This window comes from Daucus carota, chromosome 2 (assembly GCF_001625215.2).
Source record: "Daucus carota subsp. sativus chromosome 2, DH1 v3.0, whole genome shotgun sequence".
In the NCBI taxonomy this organism is placed as follows: Eukaryota; Viridiplantae; Streptophyta; class Magnoliopsida; order Apiales; family Apiaceae; genus Daucus; species Daucus carota.
The window spans coordinates 47,708,355-47,731,517 of record NC_030382.2 but is presented as its reverse complement, the minus strand read 5'-3'; the positions used below and the strand labels follow the sequence as shown (position 1 = coordinate 47,731,517).

The following is a 23,163-nucleotide window of genomic DNA, read 5'->3' as shown; positions in this document are numbered from 1 at the left end:
CGAGAGTTCTAATGTCCACTTTTTTTCGCCGAATTATAAATGATTAAAAAATATATAAAATATAATTAAATACTGAAGCGAGTTCTAGTGTCCACCTATTTCGCCGAGTTATAAATGATTAATAAATATATGAAATATAATTAAAATTAATAAGATGGGGCTCCATCGGTCTCGGTTGCAATTTATCTCTTGTCTATCTTATTTCACGACCTTCTCACTTGCTATCTACACCACGAAATCAATTAGCTGGGCTTCTCCCATCTCAATTTCTCACAACTCTCAATTTATCAGGGAAATGAATTGCTAACTCCCAATTTCTTCGTCTTGACAGGCTTCTCCTATCTCGATTTCGCCTAACAACATCAATTGTCGATTAAGCAATTTGGGCAATTGTTGGCAATTCTTCATCATTTTGTTGGTTAGCTCTTAGATTGCCAAACTAGTGTTCATACGAAAATAGAGCTTTCTCAAATTCCTGATATATATGTATGTATACATGTGTGTGAAGTTTTACATTCTTTTTATAGCGCGTACAACTAGTTTCTTTGGAATTTTGACCCGTCAACACTATAATAAACTCTTTAATTTGACACTTTGACCAAAGATGCAATAAATATATCTTTAAGTAACGAAATTTTGACCCCCCAAAATTATAAGCACACTTTTTAGCATCCGTTCTTTAACTACTTGACACAAACATACATCTTCAAGCGTCGATTAAAGACTCTTTTGCATCTCCCATTAATAGACGTATGATAGTCTTTAATCGTTGGTTCGGTACCCGATGCAAAAAGATAAATCTATAGCGTCACGTTTTGTATATTATATGGAAATGTTAAGATAAATCTATAGCGTCACGTTTTGTATACTATATGGAAATGTTGGCTTTGAAGAGCTAATTTAACCGACATTAAAGGTTTATTTTGACCGATACTAACGACTTATTTTATACTAGTGGGGGATGTTTTTATATTTGACTATAATATAATATTTGGTGAGTCCACTATCCCGACAATCGGCTATAACAAAAATTTCTTATTTCTCATATTTTTTTTCGCAAATAAAAGTTACAATATCTAATATCTATTATAAAGACAATATCAAAAGTATCCATATTTTAAAAATCCATTTTATAAAAATTTATCTTTTAATAATAAGAAAATATGTAAAAATTATTGACAACATATATTTGTGTGAAAATATCTGTCTTTAAATAAATTATCTAGTTTTCAACAAATCTAAGATCGGTGAAATTAATTGTATGGCCGGTTTGGGAACTTGAATTTCATTTGAAATTCTGAATTTGACCAAATGACATGTTTAAATACACGGATTTGGATTTCAGATTAAATCCATGACATTCCAATATTACTATAAAACTAATAATCTAAAATGACAACTCAAACAATGTCATCTGAAATCCAAAATTTGAAAATACTTGTTTTCAACAATCTTAAATACATTCCACAATTAATCCAAATAACATTCACATACTGTTAGCAATGATAGAGAGGTTTCTTTAGAAAATAAAACTGCAATAAACAAAACTTCAAAATGTTGACAAGAGAGTATGGTGCACCACATATGTCCTACTTGAAACGTAAACTCAAGGGAGTTGTAATTTGACTACTTTTTACTCCTATTATGTTAGAGGCGACTTACTGCTCCCCCAAGCAAGAAGTATGAGAAAAGAGAAGGTATATGCCAGTTTGGTACAATAGTTACCCGCCTGGCTTATTTAGTTCAATTCCTTGATATTTTTATAATACACAACCAGTTTCAAGTTTTCGACAGTAGCAGCTTTGTAATATATTAGTAGAGTAATATTTGTTTATTGGCTCTTAATTTCTTAAATTGAAATAGTAACATATGCACCATCAGAAAATGGTTAAAGATTATATGCGGACCTTCTTAGCTCGAGCTCAATTCTTCAATTGACCGACTCGAATTTATGATCAAAGCATCCACCCTGGAATGACTCCACTGGCATTCTGTGTCGGTGTTGCAGAAGCCATTTGATGATCATTCATTGCTGAATTGTAGCTGTAATGTTGTTATTGAAGAAATATTATTAGTGAATATTTAACTATTAACTGTGTACAAGGAGCAGTTTTCTAAATATCTCCGCTTGTAGGCATACCCCATGTGCATTGTATTGTTGCATTCCAGAGACTCGAAAACTCCATGATCAGGGTGTTCAGCTGGATGGCTTCTATATGCAACATTGTTGCGTTCTGCAGCTTCCCATTGCGATTGAATTCTTACATCATTCTCTTCCAGCTACAAAAGATTGCCATTATTAAACCTTCAGTAGCTCAAACCAACGGGCAATTAGGGGGGTGAATAAGCTAAAGAGTTCGTGAGGCTCGCCATCCTAATGGATCTTCTATTATATATATATTATTTATATGTTTGATCGATTCAAGTTTTTGAGTCAAGCTAGAAATTTTCTGGCGCTGAACTTCAAAGTTGAAATTTATGAACTTGTCGAACTTGAACTTGAGCTTGCCACAGTTGGGCTCAGCTAGGTTTTTTACAGGCAATCTTCATAAATTTAATTATTTCATCTCAAATTCTAGCTGCTAGTTGATGAACTTAGTAATCACGCTAAATCTACTTAATTTTATATATTTGTGAAGAAAGAACATGTTCATGTAAACATTAAACCAGTACTACGACACATATATAATACTTGAGTGGAGCAGGCTTTTACCTTGTTTCTTAAAGCTTTATTGATTTCAACTAGTTCTTGCTCCTGCAGGATAATTAATCAGGTTGGGCGGCACACGTATTCATCAATAATTAATATTGTATACGTGTGTATATGCATATATAGATATTCAGATAAATGCAAACCTTTTGTTGAAGATCTGAAAGTTGGTCAAGCATATACTGAGTCTGCAAACATGCAAAAGAAATTGTTAAATAGGTTATATGTTTAACAAACATTATTCTAGTATGTGAGTGTGTGACTATTGAGAATGAAAATGGAGATGCATCTTTCAAAATACATGCGAAAACAAAAAATTTGAAATCCCAAAAAACTTACACCTCTCAGCTAATTTATTACTAATATAATATATGGTTGTAGTCTTGCAGGCAGTACCCTAGTTAATTACAGATGTTTTATAATATTTAGCAATGTAGGAGTAGTCAAGAGGCTACACACCTTAGTGGACCTGACTTGCCTCAAGGTTGAATCAAGTTGCCTCTCCAGCTCCTCAAGCTCCTTTGTGCCCAACTGTCCCAGTTCTTCTCCAAGGAGATGCCTGCATCACAATTTTCTGTGAGGTGATACTTATTGAGTAAAAAGTCTGAGCAAAGAGGACATACTGTAATACATATATTCTAATGGAGCAGAAGTTGATAGCTAGCCTGACCGTCTAGTCAAAATGTGGTTTTGAAAGAATGTGAACTGTTATTATATATTTCCAGCAGGTAGAGTAGGTTAAAATATTTGCACACACTAACCCCGTATACTTAGAAACATTTAGTACAATAGATTTAAGCCTTAATTGATCATCTGAGTTTTGTGGCTTGCAAATGTTTAAAATGTGTATGTTTTATAAATTGTTTGCTCAGACATACAAATATTGGTTCACAATCACAAACCATAACTTTTGAAGAAAGTTTTTTCTAAAAATGAAGTAGAAAATTGTTGGATTCAATCCCTATATTAGTCCGGCTCTTTGAGTTTGTGAAGAGAGCTAATGACGACATGGAGAGGGGATTCACCTTTGAGATTGTTGCAGGGCCTCAACCTTTGCTTTAAGCTTTATATACTCCTGGTAGCTACTCTGCACAAATTTAACTGATGGATACTTTTATTTGGTCTAAAAAATGCTTATCTGATGGATTACTGTATGTCCCGGTATATATTTTGTTTTGAAATATCATATAATGAGAACATTAGTACTCTAATTATTCTACACACATATATTGAACTCCTATTGAACTTTTATTTATTTGTATAATATTACTTTTTTATATTTTGAGATATATTTTTCACTTTCGACAAAAAAATTATTCAATACTCCATCCGTTTTTTTTAGTTGTCACATTTCTATTTTTGTTGGTCAAATCAACTAATCTTTGACCAGAGATTATAAATCATTCTTTTATTATTTTAAAAAACTGAAAATTACATTTTAAAATAGATTAAAAGTTATTTCTGATGACATTTTTTTTTATTTTTTCAATTGATAAAATATTAATAACTCTCATTAAAACTTTGGTCAATTTGACCAGCACAAAACCAAATGTGACAACTAAAAAGGGACGGAGGGAGTACAATATTTTAATCTTCTTAGAATATAAGATCCTGCAAAGGGCCATTCTCTAACACCTTGAGGTTTTAGAGTAACTGGTTTCTTGACATGGTATCAGAGCCAGGCTGGCAGAGGACTCAGGTTCGATCCCTGCCACCCCCAATATTCTCACATTTATAGTGGCACGAATGGCAAATTAATGCTCCAAAGATGAGCGCCCGTGATCCACTCTTCGACCCATAAATGGGCTTTTGAGTGAGGGGGAATCTTAGAATATAAGATCCTGGAAAGGGCCAAATGGGCTCTCGAGTGAGGGGGAATCTTAGAATATAAGATCCTGGAAAGGGCCAAATGGGCTCTCGAGTGAGGGGGAATCTTAGAATGTAAGATCCTGGAAAGGGCCAAATGGGCTCTCGAGTGAGGGGGAATCTTAGAATGTAAGATCCTGGAAAGGGCCATTCTCTAACACCTTGAGGTTTTAGAGTAACTGGTTCACAAGTATGTATAATTTTCTCTGTGTGTTTTTCCGCAGGAAATCAGTAGAGATGTGTAATTAAAGACATGTAATTAAGACGTTAATATGCTTAGATGCATGTTAATATAGTAGTGGATAAAAGTTCCCTAATAACCGAAGGAAAATGTGACCTGTGTATCTTTTTCAGTTTGCCCGGTCTCAAGTGCCCCATAACTGCATCTATGATATCTCCCCAGCGTCTTATTCATACTGCAATGAACAAACCTGAGTGTTAATTTGAAAAAGACATAATATTCGGTTAAGTGGGGAATAATAAAATTAAACAAAGTTATTTAATGAGGAAAATAAATGTAATAAAGAATGGAATATTTTTTCCAACAACTAAACTGTAATTGCTCAATTATAAATGATGACATGGAGATGAAATGAAATCTTCAAATATTTATCCCGCTGAAATCACATTAATTCCTTTCTTTTAAATGTATTCTTTTGAATTAAAATTTCAACTAAAAACAACGCAATAATTTTGACGAAAGCAACATATTAGCAAGTTAATTCTGATATATAACATATAGGAAATGCTTGATGCACATAAATGTGTACAAAATTTTGTACATAATGATATGTGTTGGATTTTAATTGGAATGGCCCCCTGTATTTACATCAATCATCCAATTAAAACCCATCACATCCATTGTCACATCATTATGTACAAAAATTCTGTACACAATTTTGTGCACTAGCACTACTCATAACGTATATAATTGCAATTAAGCCCTAAAGAAATACACGGAAGCTCTTTTGTTTAGGGCATTATAACACGCGCGTTGACGAGGGTTTTTGCAGAACTATGTAGTACTAGTGATATTAGAGCATCTCCAACGGCGTTGGCTATAATCGTTGGCTAAATTGGACTTGTAAGACATTATGTAAAATTTGCTGAACCTGTAAGACATTTTGCTTCAATGGTACCGGCTATATTGGTTGGCTATAATTTAATAATAGTATGTTATTAATATTTTAAATTGTTAAAATAAAATATATCAGTTCAATATGGTAATAAATGATGTACGATCTTCCTACAGATTTTCTTACAGACTTGTAGATGTTCGACAAATTTAGCCATCCACAGGAGGTTGGCTAAATTTATAGACAACAGGTGAGCATGGTTGGAGTTGAGTTTTTGGAGCTGTTGGCTAAATTTTTTTATTTTAAGTAAGTCAACTCACCTTTTAGCCAAGGGTTTTAGATGGTTGGAGATGCTCTTAAATCATATGAAATTATTTACCTGTCCTCTTCGAAAATTATATATTCGTACGGAGGGCACAAAGTCAAAAAAATTGGGACGAATCATGTCCTGTGGCCTGTAATTCAGCCGCGTCCCCATGCATGCTTGTCATTTAACTTACAATTAAATCTATTGTTAAATCTATACTAGAGTTTTACTATAATAGTAATACTTTGCAGAAGAAATCTGAACTAGCACAGGAGAATCAATAGCTTCTCAATATAAAACAACCCTAAGAGACTGGGAAAATGAGCCAGATAAAACTACTGTATAATTTTTCCACTGCAACTCTTTAACGTACGGTTTCAGTTCGGTAAAACTTTGGAGTTAATAGTATTTAATATCTTAAGCAGCTCCTGTCAACAATAGTTTAAGATATACACATATATTGTCTTACATAAAGATATTTTTAGTAAAGAACAAAAATATTAACATAATACTACTGCATTCTGCCATGTAAAAGATAATTTGTTGGGATTAGAAGATAACAATAATTAAACCTAAAATAAATATCATCTAAGTTTTAAAGATCAAATATTGCAGTATAATCCAACATAGGATTTAGCATAATTTTTTTTGAAAAATAGAATCTACTCTTAATATTAAAATTTAATATTGTTAACAATAAATTTTAAACTAATTTTTAATTAGAAGCTAAATAATTTATGTTATATTCTACTGGGTTTTTAAGTGTTGCTTATTTTTCATTATATAACTATAGAGTTGTAAACGAACAAGGTAGGACTGAGTTTTACTGAATTTGAGTTCGATTCAATTTTTTTTTTACAGAGCCGTGCTAAATTTGATTATCTTTGATTATTTTTTGTTCGAACCCGAGTTCGTTAACAAATAACGACCAAGTCGATTTTGAGTTTTTAACTCGAAACCAAGTCAGTTGATAAAAAATTTAAAACTATTTCCCCATTTTTTTGACTTTGACTTTATCTACAGAAATTAAGAAAGTTAAATATCATATTAAATAAGAAAGAACATAAATAAAAAGTCTAAAAGTAAAACTTATCACTAATTGTGTATAAATTATAATCTAATATTCACGGTCACACACCTGCTCAAACCTATTTTAAGTTTTTAACTCATGCATATCAAAAAAATACTAGTCACATGAAATAATATATTACCAAAATTTTGTATTTTTACTTGTGAACTGGCTAATTGAATAGTGTTAAATTAGTCATCATACTCATCCTACGCATTGTATGTATTGTCTGATTGTTCGGCTTCAACTTTCAAACTCAGTAAATTTGTGTTTGACAATTTGTCATTCTCTGGGGCAGTAGTGCACATGGATATGACTGTATTCTTTTAAATTTTTTATTGGCAATTGGAGATAATATTAATAATTAGATAATTATTTATTAATTGTTAATACAATCTTTATATAAATTATATAAACAAGATTATTTTTTTCAAATATATACAGCTTACCAAGTCAAATTTTAGGTTAATGAGCCAAATCAGACAACGAAGAAGCTCAGATCAATTTGTTAAATTTACCGAACATGTTTGGTTGTTCGAACTAGAGCTCATTAACGAGCCGAATCGAATTTTTTATTGAGTTGAGTCGAGTTTTTTAACGTATTATATACGTATATAGTCTTACTCAAGTAAAAATAATAAATAGAAAATAAAATGGAAATCAATAATATCAATAAAATGAGAAGCTTTGTGATCCTCGATGATGGTCTCCGAGAAAGGGCTTGACGGGGCTGGGTAAGGTCGGGATATGATCCAATAGAATCGTGGATCATGGTGGAGCAAGTAGAGACTCTTAAACCAGTCACAAGCTAGGAACATATGCTAAGAGCTCTTGTAAGACTCTAATGTCCCGGATGGATTGAATGGGGGCGAGATGACCTGTATGGATAGTGTGATATAATAATGTCATTCAAGACGAGATGTTATACAAAAGTAATTTCTCTTATTATATATTAAATAATTTCTATTTCAAGATTTGTATACAAGATATGTTTCTTTCATATATTAAGTCCTATGTCATACTTAAGTTAGAAATTAGAAACCAATGATTTCAATAATAATATTTAGAGTCCGTTTAGCTTTTTTGAGAAAATCAGTACAGATATACAAATTAGTTAATGTAATTATATGATACAATATAATCATACTACAAAATCCTAATTAGTTTAGATAGATTAGCAATTATGTCATGTAAATCATCATCAAGCAAACACACATATATAATCGTGTATACAAATCTTAATATACAAGGAACTCCGAGAATTCAGCCAATTCCATGATTATGTATAAGTATGGATTCAGACATGAGATACGAGAATCTAAGACCAAAATTCATGTCCAAGGAGTTTTATCGCACTAGCGTGTGGGTTGCACAGAGTTTAACAAAAAATCACTTTAGTTACATAAGATGTACTTAATACATGAAAGATAAATGCGAACACCAGAAGCTATTGATCAAGAAATACAGTGTATCAGCACAGGCAAGCAGTAGATATGATCAAACCTTATATGCCAATATCAGTAAATCCACAACCTCTCAGGAATTCTTAGAATACATTATATATACAAATATGATTATATAGTTTGGCTTTAGTAAAATCAAAAGAGCAAACACAGAAATTTCATTTATCCATTTAGCAGATAGTAGAAACCATAAGATGTACAATTGTACATCGATCGACAACTATGATGACATGGGAAAAGTTACGTTGTGAGTCTGCTCCTAGACTCCTAGTACGTTCCACAAAAATATACATACCAGGTAACCACAAAAATATGTATTTTAACACTTATAGTTGCTACTCAATAAAGCTAGGCCCTATGATATGCATTATCGATACGTACCTATACATATGTGATCATATAGACAAACATATTACATAGAAATATTTTGTATAACCTAGCAGATATATGACTTCACACAAACGATAATCGAATATTTGTTACTACCTCCGTCCCTTTTTACTTGTCACTTTGACTTTTTGCACGTAATTTAAGACGACTAAAAAACATACACTACGCCATATATGACCTATGGCAATGGTTTAAACATGAGTGTTGCAAAAGAATGTTGCATTAGAGGCACTAATCTATATCTACCGCAACGTTAACTATCCATATCCATTTGATGTTGCAATAGCCAGATATATGTGTTGCTTAGAATATTTGTAATATAACTATTTGTAATATGATAATAAAATTTACATAAACCTTTGACTTTGTAATAAAATTTACTTCTTCAAAAGCTAAAATATTTTAAACGATTAATTAATAAAATATAATAAATTAAACTTGAAAACACTAAATTTTGGGGAAAGTATTAATTTTTATGTTATTTCTTTAAAATAACAATTATAATAAAAGGAGTAAATTTTAAACCACTCATTTATGAATAAAATAATAATGTTACAATTGAATAAATCTTTTAAAAATATAGAATATATTAAATATGATAAATATAATAACTTTAAAACTAGTTAATTCAAATATAAATAATGACCTTCAATTTAATTATTTTGTATAAATATAAGATATAAATAATAAATAATTTTTTTAAAATTTAAAAAGTATAAATAACATTTATATTTAAATACAAAAAAATTAAAAATATATAAAAACAATCAAAAAATATTTTGTGTACAGATGTCCGAAAATTTTAGGGGCGGCAAAACTCCCGCTCTTCACTACTACTGAACATTTGAGTCCATAAACCCTCACATTTTGAATCGCCTCTCTGCTCACCTTCTTTCCCTCACATCTCTCGTATTAGCTAAAGTTCCAGCGAGGGCTTCAGTAAAGTTCCGGCCATTACCTGATGTTAATGGACTCTCTCAATCAATTTCTCTAATCGATTAGATTACAGGCTTGAGACCTATTTAATTGGGTGCTTCAATCAATTTAGGGGTTTGAGTTAATAATTCTTTTTATTTTTTTAAGAGCTTTTAATTAGGGATTTCTCTATTTATTTAATGTCTCTATTGATTTCAGGCTTAAATGAATTGGGGCTTCACTCCCAGTTAGGGCTTCAGTTGGAGCTTAGATCGTGATTTATGGTACACTCATCTTTAATCTTTTATTTTGTGTGTTTATATTTTGTTTTCATCTCTATTTCATGCTTGTTTAGTTAATTTATTTGTAAATTCATGTCTATGTTTTGATTATGTGTGTATTATTTAGTGATTTACAATCCTCTTATGTTTATATTTAGGTCTGTTATCAGTCTCTCTGTCTCTGATAAGTGTGTGTATGTCTTATGATTCGTGTGTATGAGCATCCAGAAGTTGTAGCGTAAATAACTGAACTCGTCTGTGGTCTACATGGCCAAATAATTGACTCCACTTTATATCATCACACACTCTGCTTTCTATTTTGTAAAATAAACCATAGTTGTCCAATTATTTGTGAGTGAACAGAGAGTCATCTTTTGGTTTTATCCAAGATATACACGAAGGCAATATTATCATTTTTTGGCTTAAGTTCACTAGCCCCTCTGAAAAAGGGAGCAGAAACAAAATTGATTCTCTAGTTTCCTATTTAGGTTGGTTGACTTTGCTTACTTGTGGCTCATGTTGTTCTCGTTCACTGGTGGTTTGTAGTGCTTGAGGCTCGAGTTTAATGATGGTAGGTTCTTGGCACAGACTTCCTGATCGAATTTAATCAATACAGATTATATCTATGTATGATCAGGATTCTGAGATTAAGTTTATCCACTCAATGTGTTTGGTCTAAACATCCAGGTTCATCATAATTTGCTGGCTACTTGTTGTATTCTGTTGGCTGTTCTTTGGCTTATACTTCTTCCTGGAAAATTAAGTTTATTTATTCTCTAATTTATTTCTACATTCAAGAAATCTACACCCATTTATATGTGAATAGAGTGTTAGCAAGATCCTGAATCAAAATTAACCAGTAATTTCCTCAGTTTTGTAGAAGATACTTGTACAGCCCTTGAAAGCTTCAAGAGAAGTCCATGGATATGGGACTCAAGCTGAAGAACCACAAGGTAGTGTCATGCAGTACCTTTCTAATGTAGGACAAAGTTAATAAAATATAAAACAAGGGAGAAAAACCTAGTTCCGCATTAAATAGGCAGAAAACACAATGGATCTACAAATATACTATAAACTACATAACATTTCATATATTTGGAAATTTTAAAATAATGAAGTTTATGGTGTTTAAATAGACGCTAAACCCATGAAATCCTATATAGAAGAAAACTAATTCTAATTGGTAAATACTGCATAATAATTATAATACATGTAAACTTCATATGGGCACATACAGAAATGGCAATGAGAAGCGACCCTTTTGATATGATTTATTTTATTTTTTTGTAAATATATAGGCATTACTCTTAGTCTAAAGAGATGGTATTACTTTCTATCTGTTTAAGATTCTCTAAGAGCTTTTTGATTACTCAGATTCTTAAGAATGCTCGGAAACTTGGGAATTTTCTACTATCACATCTTCAATGAAAAACAGAGTTTACTTGTCTACTATTAGCACACAGCTTAAGAATAGGAACTTAACTGCTGATATTAATGTTAAACTGGGCAGACATCTGAACGTAAGCTTTGCGCTTTACAATTTCTTTGATTGAATACTATGGTCATTTAAGCACTTGAAATTATTTGTCTTCCGGAGTGTTTGCTACACACTGTATGCCAACATATCCACATAATTTGAGTTGTTCAAAATAAGCATGGCTTATTTACTGGAGCTCAGCTCAGTAGTTGCATTATATTGTTGCAGGAAAAGCTTAAGCTGTTAATGGATCAACCTAACAGAGTCAAAGACTTGACTGTTCCAGAATTTAGAACTCTCCAAGCTTGGGAAGTGCGAGCAAATGCAAGAATATGTTTGTATATATAATAGTGTAGTTTACTATTATGTTTGGTCGGATTTGTTTAATATTTTATTTTGGTTGGATTTGTTAGGTAGTTTGGTTTTGGTGGATTTGTTATAAACTTTGATTTGTATGAAAGAATAGTTTAATGTTGTAGTTGATATAGTAAAATATTGCAAAGTTTTTATTTAGTATTGTGGTAGCAGATATATATATGTTGCAGTAGCTAATGACACGTGGCACCCAGGTGGCCCGCAAAAGGGACTCACACATGGGACCTTCATTTGGGGCCCATGTGTGGGTCCCACCCTTTTTTTGAAATTAGGAGGTCTAACGTAACATAAAATTATAGTTGCAAAAGGGTTGTTAGATGTTGCAGTAGTGTTGCTATTGTAACAGAAAACCTATGTTGCAGTAGGTGATCATAATGTTGCAGTAGAGGCCTAAGGCAACATGAAAAAAAGCAACTTAAATTTTATGTTGCAATAGCCCTTTTTTGGGCTATTGCAACATAAATTGGGTTTATGGCATCATTTTTTTGATGTTGTTGTAGGCCATATATGGTGTAGTGATAATTCCGCTTATTATTTTTAAAATTTTCTTTTTGTGAATAAAAATATAAACTCTAAACTTTAATTCAGAAAAAGAAAATTTTAAAAATGATTACGTGCAAAAAATCAAAGTGACAAGTAAAAGGGGACGGAAGTAGTAATATACATGCGCTAATTTCTGATTCACCTGCACTTGGTGATTTAAGTTAGTAAACATACTTACATTTATACAGAAGAGACCATTTTTTTCTGCATATCTATATATAAAAAAAAATAGTATGTTTACAATGAAAAAATTCGAAGATGTAAAATTCATTGGCAAATCCTGTGTTTATGTCATGTCACGACTTAGTTTTTTTCTCTCATGCAAAGAGCAGTATTTCAAAAGGTCATGCTGTGGCGACAAATTTAAAGTTTAGTTATGTATTAAAAGATGGAGGGTCTATAGTGTATGCAGCAAGGAGCATAACCTTAATTAATTAACTTTATTCAGCCCAAAATAAATCAATTAAATCTATATAACTGACAATTGTTTAGTGTAAGAAGAAACGCAAACTCTAGATCCAAAAAACCCAGGTTCTGTTCCTGTTTGTGCTCTGTTAGTCCCCAGAGCCAAACTAAAAGAAAGGAGTTTACAATAATTCTTACATACGTATCTATGTATATTCTTCAAAACAAGATACAAGCATACCTTTTACGTAAAGGATCGAATTAAGATCCAAAGTTTTTTAGCCAAGACATTAACAATAGACTTAAAACAATATTAGCTAGCAATTAGTTTACAAACGACTCAGATCTGTAAACATTAATATCATGTTCAGAAAATCAGACCTAATAAACCACAGATCCTCATGTATATATACCAAAGAGACACAAAAAGCCAGCACAAATCAAATAACTTTCCATATCACAGACAAATAATGAAATTATTTATATATATAGAACCTGGAGGTGCTGCAGAATTCATAGAGTTTGCCACGACTGGAGAAGATGATAAGAGCAACTTCAGCATCACATAGAACAGAGAGCTCATAGGCCTTCTTGAGGAGTCCATTCCTTCTTTTGGCAAAGGTAACTTGCCGATTTATCTTGTTTTCAATTCTCTTCAGCTCCACCTTGCCTCTTCCCATTATTATATTTATATATTTTCTGTTTTTTTATATGTGTACTGATACTTTCTATAATTATCTACAAGATTCTTCCACAATTCTAGTTGAAACCGGCCTTGTATATCTAACAACCCTCCATATGCCAAAATCAGCAATTATTTATATAAGAAGATGTATACTTAGGTTGGAGATTGTATGTATGTGCATATATATCCTTTTTACTTTACTGTTTTTGATCCTAGGGTAGTAATATGAGTACTGCCATCACCTCCTTTGTGGGTAGGTTTCTCATCTTTTTTCAAGAGTGCCACGGTCCCATCTGAACGTATGGTCCCTATTCATCCATCTACATCGATTCCTACGTCGTTTTCTTTTGTTGCGAAATTTCAAGTAAACATTTATTGATACGAAAGATAGGAGGAAATATAAAATGAAGTGAACATCGCGATGACAATATTTTTAAAGTGATCATGTTATGTGACCTGTTTGGCCAAAATATCTAGTTGCTAGGGAGATATTTTGTCAGTATCATAAAGATAGTTTTTAAAATAGTGTATGTTGTATCACAGCTTATCTTTTAGATCGAAAGTGATTTGTAAATTATTTTTTTTCATTTTTATAATATGAGAAAGTGAAAAAAGCCGCGCTTCGCGGCGGCGTGATAAATTTTGATATGAATAAGTATTATAATAACATAGAAATTATTTGAGTCATCTTTCCGTTAAACATATCACAAATGAAAAATATTATAATCGGTATAAATATTTGTTTAAGTGGTCATCCTGTCAAACACAATACTAATAATAAAATTAGTTTGAACCTCCTTCCCGTCAAAGACAATATTAATCCATAATTATTATTTTTATGATAAAATTAAATACTATAATTTAGATCAAAATTAGTTTGAGCCGCTCTCTTATCAAACACAATACCAATAACAAAACATTATAATTTAGATATTAGTTTGAGTCGCTTTATTGCCAAACACATACTAATAAAAATTACTCTAATTATGATAAAATTAAAGATTATAATTGGACAAAAAGTATTTTGAACTGTGGTCCCGTTTTAACAAAAATATATACTATAACATAGATAAAAAATTATTTTAGCCACTTTCCTGTCAAACATAATACTAATAGAAAATTTATTATTATTTAGATAAAAATTAGTTTGGGCCGCCTCCCGTGCCCGTCAAACACAATACTAATCAACATTATCATAAAATCAATATATGATTCCTATTTTATATGTATTATTTTATATGTTAATTATTTTTATTTTTTGACTCCTATTTATTAGTTTAAAATTATTATTCTTTTATGGTTCTAATATTTTTGGTATTAGTTTTTTAATGATTATTATCTTTACAATCTTTTATTTTCTATTCGAAATTTAAGAAAATTATAAGACTAAATCGGAAATAAAAATTGTACGTATTACCTTACAAATCTTAAATATAAATTGTATTTTATCTATGATTATTAGTTTAAATAAATATAATCATATTCCTTTTGGCATTCCTAGATAATAAAAAAATTGTATTACCTCTAGAATCTGAAAAAAAAGAAGAATTATATTAACTTTTGAAATCCTTCAAGTTGATTTCTTTTAAACATAATCTTATTTCTTTTAGGATTACTAAATAAGAAAAGAATTATGTCATCTTTAGAATTCAATAAGAAATATTAAATAAAAAAGAAAAGAATTGTATCATCTTTAGAATTCAATAAAAAAAGAATTGTATCATCTTTAGAATTCTTGAATCTGATTTTTTGAATTACAACTATATTTTCTATCCGAAATTTAAGAAAATTCAGAAGACTGAATCGAGCAATTATAGGACGCTCGCATCCTCCTTTATATATCGCGCTTCGCGGCGGCGTGATAAATTTTGATATGAATTAGAATTATAATAGGATAAAAATTATTTTGAGTCATCTTCCCATTAAACATATCACAAATAAAAAATATTATAATTGATATAAAAATTTGTTTAAGTGATCATCCTGTCAAACACAATACTAATAATAAAATTAGTTCGAACCCCACTCCCGTCAAAAACAATATTAATCCATAATTATTATTTTTATGATAAATTAAATATTATAATTTAGATCAAAATTAGTTTGAGTCGCTCTCTTGTCAAACACAATACTTATAACAAAACATTACTCCCTCCATCCCATTTTAAGCATCCTGTTTTGACTTATAACGGTCAAATTGACCAAATTTGACCAAGCATAAAAAACAAATTCATTATTATTTTGAAAAACTAAAAATTACATTTTATAGTATATTGTATGTATTTTATAATGACATAATTTTTTTTACTTTTAAAAATTATATTATATGTGTAAATCTCAGTTAAAATTTGGTCAATTTAACCATTCAAAAGTTAAACAGGACACTTAAAATGGGATGGAGGAAGTATAATTTAGATATTAGTTTGAGTCGTTTTAGTGTCAAACACAATACTAATAAAAATTATTCTAATTATGACAAAATTAGAGATTATTTTAAATTGTGTAACAAAAAAAATATATTATAACATAGATAAAAAATTATTTTAGCGACTTTACCGTCAAACATAATACTAATAGAAAATTTATTATTATTTGGATAAAAATTAGTTTGGGCTGTCTCCCGTGCCCGTCAAACGATATACTAATCAAGAACCATTTACATTATCATAAAATCAATATATGATACCTATTTTTTATATATTATTTTATTTGTTAATTATTTTTATTTTTTGATTCCAATTTATTAGTTAAAAATTATTATTATTTTATAAAAATTATTTTAGCGACTTTCCCGTCAAACATAATACTAATAAAAAAATTATTATTATTTAGATAAAAATTAGTTTGGGCCGCCTCCCGTGCCCGTCAAACACAATACTAATCAAGACCCATTTACATTATCATAAAATTAATATATGATTCCTATTTTTTATATATTATTTTATTTGTTAATTTTTTTTATTTTTTGATGCCTATTTATTAGTTAAAAGTTATTATTCTTTTATGGTTCTAATTTTTGTTGCTATCAGTTTTTTTAATGATTATTATCTTTACAATCCTTTATTTTCTATTCGAAAATTAAGAAAATTATAAGAGTAAATCGATAATATAAATTGTACGTATTACCTTACAAATCTTAAATATAAATTGTATTTTATCTATTATTTTGTTAGTTTGAATAAATATAATCCTATTTCTATTAGGATTACTAAATAAGAAAAGAATTGTATCATCTTTAAAATTCAATAAGAAATACTATTGTATCATCTTTAGAATTCAATAAGAAATACTAAATAAGAAAAGAACTGTATCATCTTTAGAATTTGATAAGAAAAGAGTTGTATTACTTTTAGAATTCTTGGACCTGATTTTTTGAATTATAACTATATTTTATCTCCGAAATTCAAGAAAAATCAGAAGACTGAATCGAACAATCCTAGAGACGCCCGCATCCTCCTTTATATATATATATTGATATTAGAGGTGACGGTAAGTCAAAACTCGAGTTTCCTCTTAACATGAATCCTGCTCTGATGAGATGTCATGAGAAGGATTTAATTATTGTATATTATAATTTTTTTTGTTGGAATTCTATATTATATTTTAACTATCTCTAAAATTTATGTTTTCCAATGTGAGTTCTGATATATTGTTAATTGATCAGTACAACTATAATCTTGTGATTAATTTATTTTTTAAAAAAAATAATAGCTTTTGCCCATGAAACTTTATGCAATTGAGCAGGACTGAACCAATGACTTGAATACACTGATAGTTTTCCTGATTTGATGGGAGCCCTATGCGAATATATTCTCATTATGACAAGATATGATATCTCTCTCAACTAATTATCTTAAATGAATTTTATAATAAAGTCATCACATATCCTAACGAATTTTAATTAATTACACCCTTCTATCAATTACTTTGTTTACACTCATTCCTTGAATGTAATTTCTAACTTTCTATATTTCAATATTACGAAAGTAACTAAAATTTTATAATGTAAAAATTAACTACGTCAATTAGTTTATTTTATTTCATATATTAAACACTAACTGATCTCACAAATTAGTTAGTTTTATTTTTCTTTGACACTATTTCATATCCAATCTATTTATAAAGAGGTGGAGGGAGTATATTTTTAACAAAATGGGGTTACCACAAGATCAAGCACACAAGCCAGGTTTAACTGATGCTAAACCTACAAATCTCCTACAGTAACTAGTGGATAACGTATGTCTAGATAGTAGGAATTCATAAAAGACATATTGTACTGGAGAAAGATACAAGAATGCATGATGAAGCGTCAATGACAATCTTAAAAGCATAAGGCACTCATGGAGACTACGTGTCGAGTAGCTAGTGGGTATCTGCAGACTCGTGTCAGTATATAAGCTTTGCTAGGACGATATGGGACCTTACCGCTTTACTTGTACGTCGCAAAGCTAGCCTGTCACGGTCCTTAAACCTGATGCACTGCTGCTTCAACATTAGTGATCAAATGCAGCAAACTTGTTATCTTTCAATAGTATTGTCAATATATTACTCCCTCCCTCCGGTCCCCGTTTCTTATCAATGAGTTGTACACTATAGCCGTGTTTGGAAGTTCGCGGTTTGAGAAAAAAATTAGAGATTTAGGGTGAGTTAGAGGTTTAATCATTTCAATCCGCTAATGACAGTGTTTGATAGTTAGCGGATTGAAATAGAGGTTTGGCCTCAAAAAACTAATTTTAAAAAAGCTACTTTCAGGAGTTTTTTGGGTTAGGGGCTTTGGTATGTGTCATAAAAAGCTAATGAAACAGTTGGTTACCAAACAGAAACCGCTAATTCAATCCGCTAATCAAAACATTTATTTCAATCAGCTAGTCAAAACATCTAATCCAATCCGCTAACAGCTAACCGCTAATTTCCAAACAGGGTCTATGTATAAAGTAGTGAAAAAGAAAAAAAATGGATGAAATGATGAGACGCATTAATTTTTAATGTATAAAAATAAGATAGTGGAGTAAAAGTAGGATGACAAAAAAAGAAAAAATGGAGAAGTGACGGGACTCATTAATTATTTCCGATAAGTTTTAAAATTTAAAGAATTAGTTACGACACAAAAACAAATATAATTAAGAAAAATATTGGGACAGAAGGGAGTGTAAGCTTAGATTACTCGGTATTCTAAATAAAATTATACTACATCAGTCACATATATGTGGGTTTGGTTTGTGTAGTGCTGATTAATTACACATTTTTCAGTGTGATTAGAACGACTTGTTTATTGTTATTTACCTGCGAATGCAAGAAGCTTGTGACTAATCGATATTAAAACTGTCAGAAGAACAAAGATGGACGGATAGTAGGGTTTAAATATTACTACCATATGCCCGACACGTGTCCGGGGTCATGTTTTGTTTTTTGTGAACACTCTGTTCACTTTATTCAAGCTAAATGACTGTAAAAACATACCGAGTCAGATTCAACGCTATCATGATTCATGATGTACTGCTCACTACAGTTCAATTGGGCAGAATGGATCCCATAAAGCCATACAATTTCTTGATTAGGGTTTCTATTCTATCTGCTAAATACAGAATGGTTATGGCGGTACTCTATTTCTTTGTAATCATGCTATAGAACGTGTAATTATAAGTCCAATTTAAATCTTCGTCATGAAAATATAAGTCACTTCACTTGTATATTTTCCGTGTATCGACTTGGTTGATAATTTTTATAAAATTTCGTTGTATTTTTAATTTTGCCTCAATCGGCTCAACCATTGTGCTACTCGAATACAAAAACAAATCTATTAAACAAAATAATTCATGGCTAGTACAGGTGGAATGAGAAATTGAGATATTATAATAATATTTTATATATAATTTCTATATCAAGTGACTAATGTAAAAAAATTAATAACTTATTTTAACTAAATTTATAATATTAGTTAAGAGTTTAATATATGTTTGTGCATTTAACTTATGTTATGTGTTACTATTAGAGCATCTCCAACGGCGTTGGCTAAATTGGACCTGCAAGACATTATATAAAATTTGCTGAACCTGTAAGACATTTTGCTTCAATGGTACTGGCTATATTGGTTGGCTATAATTTAAAAATAGTATGTTATTAATATTTTAAATTGTTAAAATAGAATATATCAGTTCAATATGGTAATAAATGATGTACAATCTTCCTACAGATTTTCTTACAGACCTGTAGAGGTTCGACAAATTTAGCCATCCATAGGAGGCTGACTAAATTTATAGACAACAGCTGAGCATGGTTGGAGTTGAGTTTTTGGAGCTGTTGGCTAAATTTTTTTATTTTAAGTACGCCAACTCACCTTTTAGCCAAGGGTTTTAGATGGTTGAAGATGCTCTTATATAATTATATTAGGGATAAGGTTAAGAGGGGTGTATTGGATTGGGATTTTAAAGCATTTTTTTGCATTCATGAAATCCGAGGGTATTCGATTGGGATTGTTTGAAATCCATTAAAATCTTGAGGTATTCAATTGGGATTTTAAACTATGCTACAAAATCTAGTGGTATTCAATTGGGATTTTAAATTATGCTTTAAAATCCGATGGTATTCAATTGGGATTGTTTAAAATCCATTAAAATCTGATGGTATTCAAATGCTGATGGATTTTTTTTCATTTCATAAAATTATGGATTTTGTGGCATTCTTCAGTGTATTTTAAGTTTTTTGAAATCCCACCAAATTCAATGGGATTTTGAAGCATTGTACCTAAATCCTATCAACTCTGCGACATTTCATCAAGAATCCGCAAAAAATCAAAATCCCATACAATCCATTAAAATTCATAGACTAAAAACAATGCATTAATATCCCAATCGAATACACCCCCGTAAATTTGTCTCTACCCTTGATCCTTCAAGAACATCTCAAGACAGCTATGGAGACTGGAGTGTGAACTATTGTCAAAAGGGTCCTGTAAAATTATGCTAAACTGGAATTGGGCCAGTTAACCACCTCCAGGCTCCGGTATGAAAGTAAAGTAACTCTTGTTACTTGAGCTCTTATATGTGAGAGAAAGATTTTAACATTTCCTTTTCGCACAATCTTCTTATTTTAAAGGGCTTGTGAATTTTTATATTGTTATAACACCTATTTTCGTCTATCACGTATTTTTATCTTCTATCTCCCGAAGATATTGAAATTGTAACAATATCCACGAGTTCATTACAAGAAAAGCGGTCATCAAAATTTTTTTCGGCCACAAATGATTGAAATTATTAAATTTGATAAAAAATTATCGAAATTAATAAGTTCGACCATTTATGATTGAAATTAGTTGAAATCTTTTACGCGGGAACATTGCACTTTTTATTTTGTCCTGATCAAAATTTTTGAGCTACAAGAAAATATATGGTTGAATTTAGATATATTTTCGACCAACTAAATTCGATTAGATATATTTTTGACCGAATCTGATCGAAATAATTAATTTTGATCTTTTTTATTTTCGACCGTAAAAGGTCGAAAATGGTCGCCGGTCGAAATATCCAGTCACATGCATCTAGCCCTTTTTTATGTGGCGGTCGTAGAATAAATAGTCGGGAGGAGACACATGGAATGAATTAAAATGGGTGCTATCAATCAGTTATTTAATAAAGATCAACGTATAAATAAAATAGATTTTTATAAGTTCGTTTTGTACCCAAGTCTCTTTAATTACCAAAGTTTCATATAGCATGATTCTTGAGTTATAAATTTTAAATTACACTTTTGTCGATGAATGACTGGAAATTGAAAACCTATGACAACTGACCTCAAAGAATATACAGGAGAGTGTTATATATTATAAAAAGAATATAGGAGGAATCAAATCCTATAATATATGATTAATCGATCAGGAAACGTTTAGATGCAATCAAGTTGCCCACTTTTTCGAAGCCGAGTAGAGGGGCAATTTTCGTGTATTTTTGTTCCGTGTATTCGAAGGTGAAATCTGTATCCGTGCGTTATTAATTTCGTGTATCTAATTTAAAATCTGTATCCGATCCGAATCGTTTCGTGTACTTTTCGTGTATATTATATATAAAAATATTAATATATTTTTTAATCAAAAAATGGATTTAATATATATTTTCCTTTAATAAATTTATTAAATGTGAATGATATATTTATACTTGTATACAATTCTCTATAAATTTGTTAATGCATCTACAATATATATCCACACATACATATAAATATATACTTTTTACTCAATTATATATTTAATATATCATAACATATATATAATAAATATTATCTACAAATATTTCGTGTATTTTCGTGTATTTCGTGTACCCCAAATGAAAACCCATATCCGACACGAAATCTATCGTATAATTTCGTATTCGTGTATTTCGTGTTTCGTATATCGAAAATCAAAACTAATATCCATTTTTTTCGTATCGTTTCGTTTCATGTTAGCGTGTTACGTGTCAAATTGCCAGGCTAAAGCCGAAAGCATGTTTGTTATAAGATATACTAATTTACAATTTGCGAAATTTGACACCTCGACAATATCTCAACTATTTTCGTAAAGACTAGGTATATATTTTATTCCACATTTTTGAGTGATGAGAGAGTCATTTTTCATTTTATTTTTAATGTTAAATTATGTTTATCTCTTTTTATAATAACAATAATAGAACACATAAATAAAAATAATTATTGAAATAATACGGAGCGCAAAAATTTATTATTCAGATATTAGTTTATTATGAATATCAATTAATTCAGATATCCTCCTGCTTCTTTATGTAAAAGTTAGACATGTAAGTTAATAAAATGTATAGAATAATTTTAAAAATAATAAAAAAGTCGGGATAATGAAGAGATCCGTCAATATTTAATTGATAGATGGGAAAATGCAGAAAAAGTTAGCCAATATTTGATAGAGTGATGATATGGAAGCAAGTAGAAGGTCGGATTATGTTTCACATTACAAAAACTTATTATTTATAATTTTTTTTCCAGGTACCTAAAAGAAACTGACAGATGAAAAATTGTACTCCCTCCGTCCCATTTTAACTGCTTTTGACTTTTTTACACGTATTTTAAGATGTTAAAAAAATTACATTTAAACATGATTATTTTTTATAAAATTTATATCAAATAAAAGTTTAGAGTCCAAACTTTTATTTGATATAAGAATTGAAATTTTTTATTGAGTGTAGATATTGTTTTTTTACACCTCAATATACGTGTTAAAAAGTCAAACATCAGTTAAAATAGGACAGAGGGAGTATAAGAAACATTAAAAAGGAAAACATTTACAGAAATATAAATATTTAGAACGTGAAAAGTAAAGCATGCTTTCGTGATAAAGAACAAGGGTGTAGGTGTACGTCGGCATTCGGAGATGGCCGATCCAGGTTCGGTAAGATTCCCTTTGTTAAGACTTAAGACCCCGTGCTTCCAATATTGGCAGCCCATATGTTAGTTGATATCCGGTCCACCACACCTTTGACGGGCCGAATCATATATATCATTTAATAAAGGTAATAAAAAAAGTCACTCAGAAAATATGATAAGCCCGTTTGACATGCATATGGCAATGGGGTTTTTCTTCACGCCCGTAAGATAAAAT

General features: G+C 30.4%; 1 protein-coding gene and 1 long non-coding RNA gene across 2 annotated transcripts; one reads left to right on the top strand and one right to left on the bottom strand.

Annotated features, from left to right (window-relative positions):
- Positions 1-1,788: 1,788 nt before the first annotated feature.
- LOC108206005 (MADS-box protein CMB1) lies at positions 1,789-13,557 on the bottom strand. The gene is given in 8 exon segments (NM_001329164.1): positions 1,789-2,043; positions 2,141-2,280; positions 2,714-2,755; positions 2,857-2,898; positions 3,170-3,269; positions 3,736-3,797; positions 4,914-4,992; positions 13,373-13,557. Coding segments are annotated over 8 exon segments (738 nt in total). The 3' UTR covers positions 1,789-1,955.
- Positions 9,699-12,037, top strand: LOC108208125 (uncharacterized). Its single transcript, XR_001804264.2, has 4 exons — positions 9,699-9,931; positions 10,016-10,080; positions 10,950-11,030; positions 11,783-12,037. It is a non-coding gene; the product is annotated as an uncharacterized LOC108208125 (long non-coding RNA).
- Positions 13,558-23,163: the final 9,606 nt, after the last annotated feature.